Here is an 18,891-nt window from a genome sequence, read left to right as displayed (position 1 = left end):
TTTGCAATGAGACCCCCAAAATGACCTTGTCTTGTAGCTAAATGAACTTGAAGTAGTTCAGCTTTCATCACTGGGTTACATCTATCATTGTCAAGACCATATGTTTTATTTGAAAATCAACTCCTTTCATTGCTTTGTGCCTATAGTACCCCGAGGAACTTGGTTTCTCTAATTAAAGAACAGGACAGAATTGTAATGGCACTTGCTGCCCTGCTGAGCCTTTTTTGATATTATGGTGCTCCCTGTGTGACAGTAAATAACTGAGAAGAGAAAATTCAAGAACAGAGAGCTTTCAGGGCAGCAATAACAACTAAACTGTTGAACATTGTCTGCGGTTCTAGATAAAAGTTGTTGTTCTCAGTATGTGCAGACCACGTAGCACCAGTTCTGTGGCTCAGCAATACTACGTGGTTATGACTATCCCAAGGAAGAAGACCTCCGCTTCATCAGCTTCTCACTGCTTACATTTCCCAGTCAGTTTGATATTCTAGTGAATATTCCCTCTCATGTAAAAGAGTCAAAAAGGAAAGCCACATCTTGAGCCAGGAGCCAAGTTTGATGCTTTAATATTTAGTAATTTTTCCATAAGCATTTAATATCTTTAGTCAAATTAACAGTCAAACATTGCTTCTAATGAAGCTGATGGAAAATTTTACATTTTCTTAGGGAAAAACTTAGCTTCAGATTCTTGCCTCTACAAAACCATTTTTTGTTTCCAGACACACACCAGATGAAAGAATTGACTCATTAATTGCAGCTATGTAATATTCAACTTACAGATAATATTGTGAAGTCACGTGCTCACATGATTCATTGCCAAGGATCAATCACTTTCTCAGAAGTTCTGCTTATAAACATAAAGATTCTAAAATATTAATATCAGTAACACTATTAACTAACACCATGCAACTCAGCAGTTTTCAAAACATTCACCCACATACTCCTTTACTTTTAACACAGAAAACACCTGTTTATATGAGATCATGTCCATTTCACATTAAACCTAGACATTTCTTCTGTAAATGTCTAAATTAACTCTGCCATACGAAAGCTGCAGTTTTTAAAAATATAGTATTTTACGGGAAAATAGTGCATATCACAGAAAACCTCCCACTTGGCTGTTTTCTCTAATTTCTCCTGTACAGTGTGTGAAGCTATTTCATGCTATTATAAGCATCTTTTCTCCTCTTATGATAATTTTTCTTTTCTCTACTTCAGTTGCTTTCTCATTTGAAAGTTGTTTTAAAGCCAGCTCTTGTACTTTGTTGTACCTGTATCCCGTGTAATTTCACTGCTTTCAGGGCAGAGTGGGGTTTGTAAGGGAGAAGAATATTCATTGGGAAAGTTAATTTAATCAGGTTTTCCTTACTACACCAAAAACCCTAAAGGTGAATTAAGTACCTTAGTGCGTCAGTACCTCAATTTTCCAGTCCTTGAACACATACTTTTGCTTTTTGATCCCAGATAAGTCACAGATGGCCAATAGCTGTTAATTTTCTTCCGGAAGACAGCTTCAGTCAAGTTCAAAGGGAGTGCTGGACACAGAAAAAGCCAAGTATCTGGGCCGATTACAAAGTTATTGCTCTTCATTATTTTTGTAATTATGTGAGAAGAATTCTTTCTCACCACTTGTAAATTCTATCCTCTCTGGTTTCTGTGCTCTTCCACCCACATCACTTCTTACAGATGTTTGCTAATGATATTATACCAACAACTGTAGAGGTGGGGCTGAGAAACTGAAATTGCTTCATATATAGCTTTGGCCCTTTGGGCGCTTTCTGTCCCCAGGGGGAATTGGACTGGAAAACAGCTTCCTGCCAGGCACTTCTAGGTGTGACGGTGTACTTCCCTCTCTGTTCTCAGGGTGTGATTTCAGATTTTAAGACCCAAGAGGAGATCTGGCTTTACCAGATTTCCTTGGTCTATGTTTTCTCTTTGCATGACCTGCTTGAGTTCTCAGTTTTGTTCTTTGCTGTGCTCAGCCAGTAATATGAAAACTTGTTTATTGAATGCTAGGTTCTTTCTTTCTCAAAACTCTTGACTATCAACTTCATTGGTGTTTACTGGGTAAAAAGATGCAGGAGCATTACCCAAAGGAAAGAACCTGCAAGTAGAACCTTGTTAATCTCAGAAATGTGTTGGGGTGTCTTTTTTTTTTACTATTGAATATGGTATATAGCATAATGCTCTATGAAAACAGGTTTAGTAATAGACATTGATCCATTTTTTTCAGGATAGCAAGATCTTATTTGCCTAGACCATTCTATCAATTTCCTGGACCTTTCTCCCTGTCCATATATATTACATAAAAGGACCTGATTCCAGTCCTCCCTGGTAAAAGCTGCCTGCCAAAAAGTCCTGCTGCTTCTGATACTGTAACCTTACACTTGAGGAATCCTAGGCCCCACTCCAGATTCCCGTGACATACCCATCCCATTGCTCTTCAGTTCTTATGGCCAAGGAGCAGCATAATATGGGGTCAGGGAAGGGGCAGCAGACAAGGAATCAAAAAAACCTGGCTCTGAGTTCTGCCTCTTGGAGCTTTATATTAATGAATTTTGAAAAATTATTTCATTTTTGCTGTTTCTACTTTTCTATCTTCAAAATGCTGGACAGTTTGTCCTCTAAAAGGGCATACAATTCTGTGTCATCCAAGGTTTGATGATTCCATTTGACTCTAATTCATGCTGAGTGGTCAAGTCCACATCTTTAAGACTTCACGGTCAGAGGTTAGACACTGCTTTCACTTGCTTTAAAATAGGTGTATAGAATCTGAAATGCCCTGGCCAAGTGTGATGATTCATGCCTGTAATCCCAATACTTTGAGAAGGCAAGGCAGGCAGATCACTTGAGATCAAGAGTTTGAGACCAGCCTGGGCAACATGGTGAAGACCCGTCTCTACCAAAAAATACAAAAATTAGTTGGGCATGGTGGGGTCACCTCTAGTCTCAGAGAAAGACCATCAAAAAAAAAAAAAAGAATCTAAAATGCCCACTTTTCAAAACTCCCCACAATGTAAAATGCTAGGTAAGATACTGAGGCATGCACAGCATAGTGATAGAAGGCAAAGTGTAGAGATAGATCTCAGAGATTTAAATTGTGACTCACTGTTTCACTTTGGCCAAGATACTTAAACCTTTCTGTATCTCAGTATTTGCATCTAAAAATAGGATTTATAATACTTCTACTTCATCAGCTTGTTACAAAAATGAAATGAGGCTGGGCGCAGTGGCTCACGCCTGTAATTCCAGCACTTTGGGAGGACAAGGCAGGTGGATCACCTGAGGTCAGGAGTTTGAGACCAGCCTGTCCAAACATGGTGAAACCCCCATCTCTACTAAAAATACAAAAAATTAGCTGGGGGTGATGGTGGGTGCCTGTAGTCCCAGCTACTCAGGAGGCTGAGGCAGGATAACCACTTCAACCCGGGAGGCAGAGGTTGCAGTGAGCCGAGATCACACCACTACACTCCTGCCTGGGCAATAAGAGGAAAACTCCATCTCAAAAAAAAAAAAAAAAAAAGAAAGAAAGAAAAAAGTAGTACATATAACATTCTCAGATAACGGTTAGCATCTCTCTGGAACACTCCCAGCAATGGCCTGTCTACCACGTGCAGGGGAGGGAAGAGCACCATATTTTACAGCAAAACATGACAAGTTTTTGACAACCCCACTATTAGAAAGTTCTATCTTATCACCGGAATTCACCCCAAGTGTAAGGTTATCTCTTCATCTTCATCTTATATTAATTTGTAGTTTCTCTTCAATAAACACATACAGGCATCCTGAAAAGCAGAACATTCATTGGCAAATTTCTGTGATAACTATTTATCCTACAGAGGGAAAGAACTAAGAGTTGGCTCCAACTATAGGCAAATTCTTCCCCTATAATGAGTAGGGTTGTTTGCTGAATTACTAGGATTTCATTTTCTTTTTATTATAAATCCCAAACCTATTGTGTTTCAGGGGTAACTATAATATATTTCTATAGCATTTTGCAACATAAAATAAGGTGAGTCGGGACTCAAACAGGAGGGCTACTGCAAAGAACTGAAAGGTGTTAGCTTTGATTTACAAGCTCTGACTCTCTTGGTCATCAAGCATCTACCAGTGGTCATGTGGGGTCAGGCTCTGGGTCAAGGTTAGGGTGAGTCCTAAGAGTTTGTGTATCAACTAGCTCCCCAAAACGGTATCAAATTAAATAAGAAAAAGCTATGCCTTGCATTTGTCATTGTTTTTTATTCAAGGCATTTGTAAGAAAAGTTCCTCTCATCCATTCTTTCACTTAAGATGATTCAACAGAATGGTCACAGTAACCAGAAGCAATTCAGGATCTTCTGAGGAGAGATATCAAGGGGAAAGAACAATACCTGGCTCAGAGTGCCCTTAGCTGGGTTTGTCAAATCCTCCCTTTATTTCCTAGGTTCTCTAGAGATATCATGGCAGACCATGCAATAAATGCCATCACACTTCATCAGCACACTTCAATGCTGAATTTTTTGTGGTGACAACCAAGTCACCACATTGCCTTTCTAAATTACCTTGAAGTAACTTTTAAAAACCTAATGGGGCTATTGATTAACGCAGACTCATGTTGTCACTGGAAAGAAAAATCAACATCTGAAATAAAAAGACTGTGGTTCAAGTTCATTTAGCTGTCTACTCACTGTACAACAAGGATGAGGTCCACTTGAACTCTCTGGCAGCTCAACCTTCTCTTCTAGATAGAGAGTTAAGAACACAGATGAGTTAGGTTTCATCATTGGGTAGTGGCTGCTGAAAATGTGGCTAAAGGGTTGTGAATCCAGGGGAGCAACACAGGGTGAAAGAATCCCCAAATCAAAGGCTTGCCATGGACTGAAAAGGAACATATATGACACATATTTGTCATCCTTAGACTTTAAACTATTCTTCTGAGGAAACATTTAAAATTGACTTTTAAGGACAAGTTGTATCTAAATTCTATCACTATTATAAGTCTCATTATTATTGGTCGGCTATTAGAAGAGAAATGCAAGGAAGAACCTATCTTTACCTTCTGTATTCAAACCAAATTCTCTTTTATGTCCTCGGTAGAGAGCATTTTCTTAGTGGGCCACTGAAGACAAAACCCCTTTGTTATACAGGCTAAGAGGAGGAGGCTGGGATGGACAGAGTAGAGTTCAGACAAAGTGGGAGGAAGCTCTGCCCTGGCAGGCTCAAGAGAGAGCTGCTGTGAGGAGCAAGAGGCAGTGCCTTAGAGTGCTCCTCACAACATTACACGCAGGCAGCCACTGACTTTGCCTAGGCACTGGGCCAGCTCCGGCAGGAGATTGAATCAAGGCTATTTGCATGTCTGCTTTCAGACCATTAAGTGAAGTTTTGTCTACCCATCCAAAGTGAGGAGGAGATCAATGCAATCATGCAGAAAACTTAATTTCTTAAAAGAAAAAGAAGAAAGGAAACGTCCTGCTTTCAATAAAGTACAAATTTTATTTTCTGTAAAGTGTGACAACTCCCATTTTATTCTATGTAAAGTTTCAACTCTTCACTAAAACACTGAAGTATCCTTAGAAAAGATGCTTAGAAAAGATACTTAGTGTTTTAGTGAAGAATTGAAACTTTCTCTAATGTATTTTAAGAGTAACACAAAACCAGAAAGACATAACTCCCACACAGCAAGCATGGTGCTGGGGACTGTCATTTCTGTGTTATGTCCTTGGATCCCCACAGTAGTCCTAGGACATGAATCTAAGGCTTAGAAATGTCATGGGCCAGGCGATTGGGTAATTGCCACAGTTTAAAGTATGTGGAAATACCCAGAAATTTTAAACAAAGTGCTGGCAACTTTGTGCTGACGATCTTCTATGAATAGTTCCCTGGTTATTTCTAATTCTCATTGACTGGAATCATGCAAGCCATTCAGCAATACGATATGAATAGATATTTCCTTTTCAAAACATTGCACAAATACATGATTTCCTCCCTCTTTCCACCCAGTAGGAGAAGTAGGAAAAGAGCACAGTAATAGGAATTTACCTCCAAGCTATAAAGCCTTCCTATCCTTTCAGTAATTACCAAAGAGAATTCCTAGTTACTAAGGAGACCATAACAGACTGCATTAGATTCAAATACAACATTTGGGTTGCCTGACTAATGAACACCAAACAGCGAGGAAAATATTACTGTTGCTGAAATCATTTGATGTCTATGACTAATAAAAAACATGTTGGCAAATTGAATTATTCGAAGTGCCCAAAGGGCTTGGTTAAAGCTATGAATTAATAGCATACAGAGTTCTTTCTGGAGAAAAGAAGAAAAAAAGATGAAGATGTTGAACTATTTTTAAATGTGTCTGAGTAATCAAAAGTTCTCAATAGAAACCTTAGACAACCAATCTGTCGTTTACCCAATTTTTAATTTAAATTTCATTTTCCTCTCTTTTATAGCTAAATAATAAAGTTTGTACATTTTGAGTCACATTATTCTTGAATTCTAAGGGACCCACAGGCTTTCTTGGCCTTCTTATCCAACTTCTCACAAATACCAGAATTATCTTTAAATGTACCAGCTATACCAACCCTGGAGGCTTTGAGAGCTGAGATGTCCATTCACTTATGGGCTGTGCCCCTGGGGAGCTGGAGAAAGCAAGAAGTGGAAAGAGTTGAGGTAGGTCGAACTTCCAATGACCTTTCAACCCAGGTCCCACAGGTCATTAGGGGCCTGCCTGAAGATGTCCATCCGGTCCCTGCTTCATCTTTCCCAGAGCAGAAGGTCTTTGCCAGGATGCATCCTATCCTGTTCTGGTGGTTGGAGGTGCTTTCTCATATTGTGCCAGCATCTGCCTCCTCATGGTTTCTACCCATTGTTCTTCATGGTTTCTTGAGAACAACATTGTTGGACTCAACTTCCTCTCCTCTTGAATAGTCCCTTGTAACTAAAGTCAACTGCCATGACTGCCCTGTGTATGTAATGTCTTCTCTAAACTACATAGTCTTAATTTCTTTCTCAGATAATAAGGTAAATATACAGGGACAGAACATACAGTCACCATAAAAGACAGAGAGCAAAGGGGTCTGGTAATTGAATATTTTTTTAAAAGGAGTTAAAATTTATACCTAGAAAGCTGAAATTCTTAACTGATACTGAGAAACCCTGTGTCTGTCCATTGAGTTCCCACATTCTAGCCATCAAGTTATTCCATCAAAATGAAAATGTAGCTTGGTAAGACTTTTTCTTAGTGACAGACACCATGCCAGCTCCTAGTGACTGTTCACTAATTCTCACATCACTGCATTTATTTTTTCTTGTGTTTATTTACTGTCAATGCATACTTTGAGAAAAAAATAAATATCTGCATATGAAGAGTTGTGACATGATTTGAGAATTTGAATACCATTTATTAAGAATTAAGGGAGGGGCAATGTAAGGAAGCTAAATCTTCAGTTCTTTCTCCCCAATATCTTATAAAGAAAGATTGCAAACATACAAAAAAGTTGAAATAATTATATAGTAAACACCATATAACTCAACAACTAGATTCTACAGGGAACATTTTACTATCTTTGGTTTATCGTGTATCTATGTTTCTCTGTCAAACTGTCTTATTTACGCATTCAGTGCAGTTTGCTCTCATCAGCACACCCAGTCCTTAATATTTCAGCATGCATATCACTGTTAGTTCTTTCTGGACACTTTCTAGCACTCCTTTCACAATCCGTCTTGCCTTATTTTCCCTCATTCTCTCCACTTTTCCAATTTTCATTTCTGCGCCCTTCCTCCTACTCTATATCTCCAGAGTTCTAACTGGTAAAAAGAAAGTGTAGGAATTTGAGCATGAAACAGTTTTGAGTAGGAAAGGTCATGGTGGCCATCCAGGGCCTCACAAGGTGCTGTCACCGCAGGCCTGGGACAGATGAGGACCTCATGAACAAGCTGACCCAAACCAACTCACAAGAGATGAAATTATATGTTATTATGCCAGCTTAATAATTGAGAAACACAGCTGTCCTGCTGTTAAATATCCAGACATATTTCTTGGTCAGCTCAGTCTCTCCTGAACTAATCTATATGACAAGCCAAATTATGAAGGCTTTTAGCAAATAGAGGCTCAGAAGAGGGGAATTAGAAGGTCTTCATGGCTTGGAGACAGAGACTTTATCAGCCTTCGTATTTCAACAGCTGGCCAGCACCATGCCTGACACCCAGAGTGGATGCCTCCTAATAATCAGTACTACCTCTTTACAAGTACTGCCATGAAACCAGGCATCTGGGTTGTGGCTCAGGGCACCTGTCACCTGGATTCTGCTGGCTGAACCCTACCAAATTCTACCCTTCACCTCCCCGTAAAGAAGTTCCATGACTAGCATTCCCCTTTGAGTAACATTTCTTTTAGTCACGTTTATGCCATTAACTAAGCTTTAGTGAAGTCCTGATCTTCTTGTTTTGGGTCTGGAAGACAACCTGATCTGGATGATCTCTCAAAAGTTTAGCTCTCATAAATCTTCTGGGCGACATATATAGTTGTACTGGCAGCAAAGCAAAAAGTGAAATGAAGGGATTTGAAATGAAAGGCCTGTTTCTATTTAAGCCCATTTTTGATAAATTGATTTTACTGGTGTTACTCTCAAGAAGAGTGGTTTCCTGTTGTCTGAGTATACTGCCTTCAGAGGCCTTCCCTAGTGGCAAAAACCATCCCTTTCCTATATCAAGATTTATGTCTGATAAGAAATGTTAGTAGATTATTTTCTGGGCTTCCTAATTACCAACCCACACAGACTTGGCAAGGTGAGCTTTTCAGTGGAAAGGTAGTTACACAAAAGCAACACGAAAGTGCAAATGCAGCACTTTTCACAACAGACAGCTTCTCTGAAGTTGCAGATAAACCCAATTTTATCAAATTAAATCTACTTTGAAACCCTAGAAGGAACTTTCGAGTCATGAAGTTTGAGGTGAATCCTTTGGTTATGTAACAAGTTCCTAATGCAGTTCTCCCAAAGATTTCGATCTCATAAATCAAATTATTTTATAGCAAAGCATTTCCTGTTCACTACTGCTTAAAAACCATTCTTATGCTTGACCCTTTCTTGACATTTTCCCCATATGGATCCCTTGTTAAATATTGGAAAACATCAGCATTTGGTGGTCGCATTACACACTTTAGAGTTTGTTTGAAAGCAAACCATTATAGTATTGGGGAGGAATGACTTAGAATCAAAGCTCTGACTATTTCACATGAGTCTACCTACAGATTGGGAAAAAAAAAACCCGATACTAGCAGGCATTAGCACCTCAGTGGGAAATGCCAACTGGCAAGTAGAGTTCTTTTCTAACAGCCTCTTTTATAAGCAACAGGGTTCTGACCCAGATAAAAACTCTTCAAGAGGGTAAAAGGTACTATGAGGTAGACAGCGGGCTTTTTTTGTTGGGGATTCAAATGCTCTGACAGGAGTGCATACACTGTTTCACAAACCTCAAACAGAACTCAGTCTAGATAAACAGGGAGTGTTTGATCTAAGCAGACTTCAAAGGCAGTGTTGGTTCAAACATCATTAATTCCTTTGATTCCTTTGATGTGTCTGTCCCTCATGATGGAAACTGTTATTATTATTATTATTTTTAAAGAAACTAAAGCACAAAAAGAAAGTGCAAAAGCTGGGAACTGATTTGGCAACAGTTAAGCAAGAGGCTGCCATCACAGTCCTGGAACTCAATGAGAAGATAAAGAGTCTATGTGAAGGAAAGTCAGCCCCTAGAGGTCAGTATTACCACGTGACAGATCTACATTGGCCCATCCACTGGGTGATGTATGCAGTGGTATTGTCAACGAAACAAAAATTGAGGCCATAGGCCTGGCCTGACCTCTGTGTGGCACCAATAGAGACAGCACATGAACTACTAACTCCAGGCTGGATTCACATTCACCTGGAGAGGGGCAGGGAATGAATAAGCTGTTTGCTCATAAAGGGAAAGTCTTTGAGGCTGAGGAGCTGGACTGAAATAGATCTGAGAAGTGTCACCGGACAAGCTCCTGGTAGTAAGGGGAGGGCAGGGCCTAAGAATGAAGGCAGGCACCTGCAGGGACTGGGCTCTGCAGCAAGACGGAGCTGTCTGAAAACACAGGCTGACAGAGGAGGGCATGGGGAAGAAAAGAGAATCTTTAAAAAAAAAAAAAAACACATAGGCAATGAACCAGAAACAAGCAGGGAAGTCTGGCACGAGATGAAATCTGGGTAGTTCAGAAAATTGTTAATAGCCACATTGGTTTCGATTTTTTAAAAAAAGACTTCTCCGACTAGGAAACTGTAAACACACCATTAGGCAACAAACAAACAATAAACAAAAAAACCCAAGTCTCAGACTGTTAGTTTAGCAAGAATACTAGTTAACATGTAATATAGTACTATGGGCCATGTATTTTGCTAAGCATTCCGTGTCTATTTAACTCTCAGAATAACTTCTGAGGTTAGTACACTTACAAATTCCCTAACGCTAAGCAGAGGCTTAGAGATGTTCATTACCTTGCCACAGGTTAGACCTGTGTAAGCAACACTTGGATAGTCAGCCTCTAGAGCAGCAGCTGACTATACCCCAGTGTGCCTCTTCCCGCTTTGGGAGACTCAGGACATTTCCTCTGCTATGTCCCAGTAATATCAAACTTCATTCCTGCCTGGTCAATCTCTTGCAAAGCTGCGGTTCCCTGGGAAAAACGTCTTCCTTTGATGTCTGCCACTCTTGCAAAGCCAGGAACATGTTATTGTTCTTACTCTGGCTTCCTTTATTACTCATAAGTAATTCTGGAAGAAGAGGAGCAATGTGGAATCAAATGGAGGAGGGGAAGCAAGTGATGTGGTAGTTTCAGAAAAGGGACACTCCCAGCACCCTGACTACATGGTGAAGCTTTTCATATGAATTTGGTTTTCATTTTCAATTTTGAATAGTGCTTTCCCAGGATTAAAATGGCATGTAACACTGTGAACTTGAAACACTGTATTTTCTTTCAATAAAACAACATAAAGGCAGTTTGTAAATTTGCTTTACCAACATTGAAACCTAAAAGAATAAAATCCATTAGAGAATATTGTCTATTTAAAAGTCCTTATTCTGAGGCATCACCCAGATTTTCCACTGGTTTCATTAGAAGGAACTGACAGTGTTTGTAGAGCACATTGGAGAAAGTTCCCCAGCTCACTTAAGAGAAGCTTTCAACTTTGCAACTGCATTTTAAACCTGATGCAAAAAAAAGCATAATTGCAAGGTATCTAATTCTTGTTAGTTTCATTTTTTTCAATGTTATTTACTGTCTAATGGCAATTTGTCTCTTGGATATTTTGATAAGGCAAAATTTAAATAATACTGAGGCCTAGGATTCAAATGACTTGGGGGAGAGAAGAGAACATTAAATTCTACCCTTTTTTGCCCATTCATTCTCTTTATTTTTTTTTAACTACCTGTATAGAAAAACACAGATATCTATGAACAGATATCAATTTAAAATGTAAATAAAGCCAGTCACTGTAAGATCCATTATGGATCAAAACAGTGATTCTCTTTAGGCTTGCATGTTGCTTCTCTTGTTTAGCGGTGAAACTGAGTCAGTTGACTGACATGTAGCACTAAGATGCTAAATCAAATACTTGCACATGCTTGCTTTTTCATAGGCTCCTTGCAGCCTCACCCAAATTCAATAGTCCAGAAGATTGTCAAGGCCATTGTGGCCCCAGCATAATACTAACTGGCATTCTCAGAAAGCTTGGTCACCTTGGCCTCTCAATTCACTTCAGAATAAAGTCTGAAAAGATGTCCAGTAACTTTAACACACAATGACCCCTAACTAACCACAGAACAATTAGGGCTGACCCACCCACACACGCATAGTTCTGGACCTAGAACACCACCACTCCCCTGATTATCTTGTAAAATGTTTGTTTTGGGTTCTCAGACCTCTGTTTGCAAATGACAGATGCTCCAGTCATAATAGCTTAAGGAGAAAGGGTGGTTTATCTGCACATGTAAACAAACCAAGAGACAGCATTGCACTAGCCTTAGAGTCAGATGGATTCCAGTCTAAAGTACCATCAGGAAACTCTGTGTCACTCATCTCTGCTTCTCTCTGCATTGAGACTTCATTCTTTGAGGCTAGATGTCCGAAGAGAATGAAATTAGGGCCACAGGCAGCTATGGGCTGCCCTCCTTATCATATAATCTCCAGAGAAGAAAGAAAGCATTTTTCCACTAACCCTAGTTGGAAAAAGTGCAAGAAAGAACTCAGTCCTGGCTTAGGTTGGGTACCCATCTGTGGATATGAACCAGTCTTTGTGGCCAGGGCTGAGGAAATAAGGTTGGACAAACTGTGGTCATGTCGCCACTACTGGGTGGCAGGGCAGAGAGAAGTAAAGGTGGGGAAGGAGAATGCTCCAGCTGGCAGCTCCCACCAAAAGCACAGAGCTGGATTAGGAGAAATCCACTTTCTTAAAAGGATATCTCATTACTGGAAAGGAGCGTTAGGCAAAACAAATATCTCCTAGCCTGGTGTGGTGGTGCATACCTGTAATCCCAGCTACTTGGGAAGCAGAGGCATGAGAATTGCTTGAACCTGGGAGGCAGAGAGGTTGCAGTGAGTTGAGATCGTGCCACTGCACTTCAGCCTTGGTGAAAGAGCAAGACTCTATCTTAAAAAATAAAATGAAATAAACTAAATTTTTTTAAAAAAACAACGACATCTCCAATATACCCTCAGCTAGTGGTCAAGTTAAGTCATAGTGTAGGCCAGGTGCAGTGGTCCACACCTGTAATCCCAGCACTTTGGGAGGCCGAGGTGGTTGGATCACCTGAGGTCAGGAGTTCCAGACCAGCCTGGCTAACATGGAGAAACTCTGTCTCTACTAAAAATACAAAAATTAGCTGAATATGGTGGTGGGCTCCTGTAATTCCAGCTACTCTGGAGGCTGAGGCAGGAGAACACTTAAACCTGGGAGACAGAGGTTGCAGTGAGTTGAGATCTCACCACTGTACACTGGCCTGGTGGACAAAGTGAGACTTCATCTCAAAAATTAAAAAGATAAAATAAAATACACACACACACACACACACACACACACACAGTATAATACTTAATGAGCCACTCATCCCATGGGTATTTGTACTTAAAAGTGTATTCTTCTCAATGAACAAAAGACATTCGTGATCTAAGAAATAAATCTCCAGTGTTACAATTTGAGATCCCATAATAAATAGAGAATGAACCACTTTGGAAAAGGAGTTCCCTCCTCGCTGTTAATAAGTGATACATGGTCACCTACTCTGAAGACTTGCTTTGTTGTAACAATTATATGGTCAGAAGGGAAAAAAGTGTTGATTCTAAGTGACATTTGTTACACAGATTAATATTAAGCTATTTCTCTGTTATAGTTACAAACTGATGCTTACAGTTCTAACAAGCAGATTAATGAAATGTTTCCAAATAAATTAGAACTTCTTTTTACCTCTGTGTGATTTTTCCTTGTTTGGTTCTCTATAGGTCACTCAGGTCTGCCATTCAGGTCTTCTGATCAGAGGGATGTTCCAGAATATTAGGAATATTTTCAGGCATATTCATATTTGAATTAATGAAACAGTGTGCTACCAAACTTCTTCCTTTTTAAAAATATAAACACAGTAAACTATTTCATTAGCAGTGTGCTTAAATTACCTCCAGGGAAATAAATGATTTAAGTCAATGGAAAGTTCAGCTGAAAAGAAAAGCACCTTTATTACAAAACTGGCACAGCAGGAAACTTACTTACAGCCTGAGTGGTGTTTGTTGATTTTACTTTGTTCAAATAATCACAACCCAAGGCGGATTCCTTCCATCATTTCCACACCTGAAATGCTTACAGCTCTGTTTATCAGAACTCAGTAACTAACACCTATTGTACACCTTCAAAGCTTGAGTCCACCTTTTGGCATACTTCAGTATTCAGGAACCTAAGGTTAAATTTTAGAACAATCCTGTGGCCAAGTGTGGTGGCTCATGCCTGTAATCCCAGCACTTTGGGAGGCTGAGGCGGGATTATCATCTGAGGTCAGGAGTTTGAGACTGGCCAACATGGTCAGTCTCTACTAAAAATACAAAAATTAGCCGGGTGTGGTGGTGGTCGCCTGTAATCCTAGCTACTCAGGAGGCTGAGGCAGGAGAGTTGCTTGAAGCTGGGAGGTGGAGTTTGCAGTGAGCCAAGACTGAGCCATTGCATTCCAGCCTGGATGACAGAGCAAAATTCCATCACACACACACACACACACAGAAAGAGAGAGAGAGAGAGAGAGAGAGAGAGAGAGAGAGAGAGAGAGAGAGAGAGAGAGAGAGAGAGAGAGACAGAGAGAGAGAACAATCCTTGTTTCCTTTGGCTTAAGACAGTTTTTTTGCAAAAGACCTTATTGGCTGTGTCCTGTTGTTGGTGCATTAATAGTTACTTGGTCTGACGAAAGTGTCTGCCTTTGACCAGAATATCAGGAACTTGGTTTATAGATTTCAAGCTAGTATACTTAAAGGAATGTATCTTTCTGATTTTTTTCCTTTTAGTTTCTTTTTTCTCTCTCTCTTAATACACACAGCTACCAAATAAGGTATCTAGCCTACACATGCATGTTCCCATTATCCCAATGAAAGTCCTGGCAACTCTAAAGTCATCTCTTTGTTTTATTCCCATTAAGGAGAAGAACCTACAAAAAGAACTTACCCAGTAGTGCTGGTACATCCCAGGGTAGGCTTATCCAATACTCAATGCCTGAATCGAGCCAGCCACACTTTTGAAGGGAAGCTTGTAATAGGATTGACATTTTAGTGATTTTCAGTGACACGTAACTTTTCAAACACTACACAACTTATCCCATTTATTTTAAGAGTATCAAACTATTGCTGTCCCACATTCTTGAGAAAGTCTGGAAATATATTTATTTGCCAACATCCCAGAGCCAACCCTCATCAATATTTTAAAGTGTGTCTTTAATCATGATGCCCACCTGTAGGTACTCAGCTCAAACCTGCTTTCTTGCAGTATTCCTTTTACCTTTCCACCTGCAAACTTCCTCAGGATCAAAGTTCCCATGGCAACTAGGTATTAGGAAAAGAGGGATTTGGAGATGATAAAAATATTCTGGAATTAGATATAGCAATGGTTGTATGGTATTTTTAACATAGTAAAGCCACTGAACTGTACATTTTAAAATGCAAATTTTAAATGTAAAATGTACATGGTAAATTGTATGTTGTGTGAACTTTATCTCCATTAGAAAATAAAGAACAGTGATTAAAGCAATCCTCACTAATATGTACTAAGAACCCTGTCAAGTGTAAGTATACTTTCAAGAAAGTGCATTAGAAGTCTTGAGTTAACAGCATTCCAAGCATTTAGAGCGAGGTCATCTTAATATTTATTGGAGTAAAACTAGGCTTGAATAGTTGTCCACTTGCTTGTAGGTCTGTTGAACAATGCCACCTTTTCCTCTTTTAATTCCTCCCAGCCTAACTCTTTCAAAGCTGTTATTCCCCAGACTAGCAACCAATTATTTGACCAAGAGTTCTATAGGTAACCTTCTTTCTCTGCTGAACACAGATATTTATTTTACCAGTCTACCTACGGTTTTCTAAAAAATAGTCTGGTCCTGGAATTTTGCTGTTTCAGCTGCTGGGACTTCGTCAAAAACCACTGCTCACCATTATCAGACTGCATGGAGCTCAGTCTAATATGCAGTCAAAAGCACAAGCAGTGCTTTTGCACTCTCTGCTCCCTACTCTCTACTGTGTCAAGGGTACTATGGACTTGACAGAAAATGACAAGTACTTAATGAAAACAAAAGGTCAAGATGTCTCCCAGACAGGAATCATTATCCCACCATTTGCAGGAAGGAATTGACTTTTACAGCACTACCACTGAATTTTCAGTTACAGAAGCTACTCCAAGGTGGGATATTTTACATTTGGACCAATACACACCAGGAATTAACAGCAGGAAAAAATAAGAGAGCATAGGATTGATCAACTAAAGGTGTGCTTTCTAAATATGACAAATTCCTAAAGAGTTTAAATATTTGTCTCATAGAAATAGCTCATATTTAACTTTTTGATCTCTAGATCTCATTCAGAGATTGGCTGTTAGTTACCTCTTCCTTTGTCCACTGAAACTATTCGCCTGAAATAGAGCCACTATACTCCCATACCAAAGTCTTCTTCCTGATTTCAGGAGTTCCCACAAGGATAAGCATCTGTTTCAGGAGTCCCTGCAGAGCTTAGAGATTTATTGCACAAAAGATCCCAAGAAATGTTACTTCTTCCAGCTGGAGGCTGTGGCCTAATTCAATATGTACAAATTTAATGTGATTATAATTTTCAAAATGTCATTTTATAGACAAATAGCACTGAGGTAAAAACTAAGCATTGATCAGAGGAGTAAGTCCCACGAATTTACAAGTTGGTTGCAAGTGACAGAAACCAAAAGTTTAAGCAGGAAAGGGATGTGTGAGCGCCTCAGGCTGGTAAAGAGGCTGAACCACAGGGTTTTTAGACCTCTCCCTTGCCCACTCCTTGCCTATTGACCCCACGTGGACTACTGCAGGCACAGAAAGGGAAACGGTCCCTTGGCTGCCCAGACTTAACAGTCTACTCTGAACATTTGCTGTTTCTGCTCAGAACCACTTCCCCCTTCTTTCTGTAGCAGAGGCGTAATTTCCCTTTGAGCAAGTAAGTACCCCTCTCCCATTCTCCCTTGTCTTATGGGACTGTCAGTCAAGCTGTCGCTTTTCCACTTGTCCCAGGGGAAGGATTGTGATAGTTGAGCCAATCACACTTGCTCTTTTCTGGGAACTAGAATCTTGAGCTGATTTGAGGAAAGGAGGGCAGAAACGTAGAGCTGATGCATCCTTGGAGATTGGTGCCTGATCCCTGAGGAAACTGTGTATTTGTTTTTGGGACCTATGTCCCTAAGGTTGCCTTTATGAGGTCTGGTTGATAAGGTTTTCCTTAAATATTGAGAACTGGCTGGGCATGGTGGATCACCCCTGTAATCCTAGCACTTTGGGTGACGGAGGCAGGTGGATCACCTGAGCTCAGGAGTTCGAGTCCAGCCTGACCAATATGGTGAAACTGTGTCTCTACTAAAAATACAAAAATGGTCGTGGTGGCAGACTCCTGTAGTCCCAGCTACTTGAGAGGCAGAGGTTGCTGTGAGCCAAGATCGCGCCACTGTACTCCAGCCTGGGTGACAAAGAGAAACTCTGTCTCAAAGAAAAAAAAAAGAAAGAAAGCTATCTTATGCCATTACCATAAATTCTTTTTCCTTAGGTAGTCAGCACTGGCTTATAGTACTTGCAGTCAAAGAACATTAATTCACACCCAACTCCAGGTAACAGAGCTTCCTTCTCACAGTCTACAAAGAAATCTCAGAGAAGGAATTTGATTGCCCCTGCTTATATCACTTTCTTACTCTTAGATCAATTACTGCAGCCAAGGCAATGGGATATTATCCTGGACCACACTTGAGTCACGTGGCAGAGGTCAAGGGCTAGGGAGTGTTATCAGATAAAAGAAGATGGAGAAACTTTCTTGAGAGAAGACAAAATGCACCTGTCACTGTGCCCTCTAATCTGCTTTAGTTAAACCTTATAAACTTGGAGAAGAGAACTTTTCCCTGTTTTATTTGTCTCTTCTTTTTTCTCCCTATCATTTTTACACTGCTTATTTAGGTCCTTCCTTTGCCAGCGGTCTGGAAATCCATTTATTTTGTAATTAACAAAAGGCAAAAAGATCTACTGTGAAATTTTTGGTTGGGGTCCAGTGTTTTCTAACTACACCAGCTGTGGGAATTCAATGATGTCAATGTCTCCTCCCTCCTTTGTTTATAAGACTAATTTTGGAATTATACTATTATCAGGAAATGGTGTTCCCTTCCTTCTGTCCATCTCTTAGGAACAGTACTTTTTGTTTGTTCTTTTTTTTAAAAAAAAAAGTCTTCTTGCCTCTCTATCCAGAGAAGTTGGATGAAGGGCAGGCACTAGCTAAATGTCAGACAAGGCACAAGATCACTGGAGCTTGATCAATTACAAAGGTTTCCTACTTAGCTACAGAGACTCTTCTGATTACCTGACAGGCTTGTACTGTTTGGGAATGCTGCTAAATAGCTCAGACTGGAGCTGGGGAGGAAGACACTTCCTTCCAGGATATTTGCAGAACAGTCTTGGGCACTCCTTTGTCAAACATTAGCAGATGGACATCAATTTGTCAACATAAGCTGAATTGGAGACTTTGGGATTGCAAACAATTGTCAGCCAGCTGTCAATAGTGGAGCAGCTGTCCCTGGTATAAACCTCTTATTGACAAAATAGAAAAGATGAATCGTGTTCCCTCCCGTAGCGCCAGAGAAAGCTCACTATTATTCTATTTAGTAACTCAGTGTTTTCTAATTGTAGGTTAAGGATAGAGATTAGCTACATTGGTTGTATGAATAAATTTGGAGAAAAGAGTAGATACTTATAGAGAGCTTGAGCTCATCAAATCAAATTTAGAAAATTTCAGATGCACAAAACCAAATCCTGCTGGACAAGCAGGAGACTTCTGTTTGAAGGCACAGGATTTATATCTGGCCAGTAGGATAGTGTTATAGGTACATAATATGTATAATAGACACACACCTCTATGTGCATTATGCTAATTTATGTGCATATTGCAATTTAATATGGTATTCTAAAGATACACTGGCTTGGACCAGATTACCCTAATATGCCTCTAAATTCCTCCGTCAAATAAAGCCACAATTTGATATTTGCCAAAGAACATATAATTAAAAAGAAAAAATGTAAGAGGAACATTAATTGTTCTTTAGTTGCCTAGTATGCAGTTGGATCCCAGAAAAGTGTATTATTAACTCAGGCAAGCATAAG

General features: G+C 39.8%; 1 protein-coding gene across 1 annotated transcript in view; it reads left to right on the top strand.

The window, feature by feature from the left end:
• Nucleotides 1-18,891, top strand: part of CCDC192 (coiled-coil domain containing 192) — a 216,078-nt gene that overhangs the window by 139,717 nt on the left and 57,470 nt on the right. The window contains 1 exon segment of the mRNA XM_035290960.3: nucleotides 9,604-9,736. Coding sequence (XP_035146851.3) covers nucleotides 9,604-9,736 — 133 coding nt within the window.

Source organism: Callithrix jacchus, chromosome 2 (assembly GCF_049354715.1).
Source record: "Callithrix jacchus isolate 240 chromosome 2, calJac240_pri, whole genome shotgun sequence".
Taxonomy (NCBI): Eukaryota; Metazoa; Chordata; class Mammalia; order Primates; family Cebidae; genus Callithrix; species Callithrix jacchus.
This window is presented reverse-complemented; position numbering and strand designations above follow the sequence as displayed.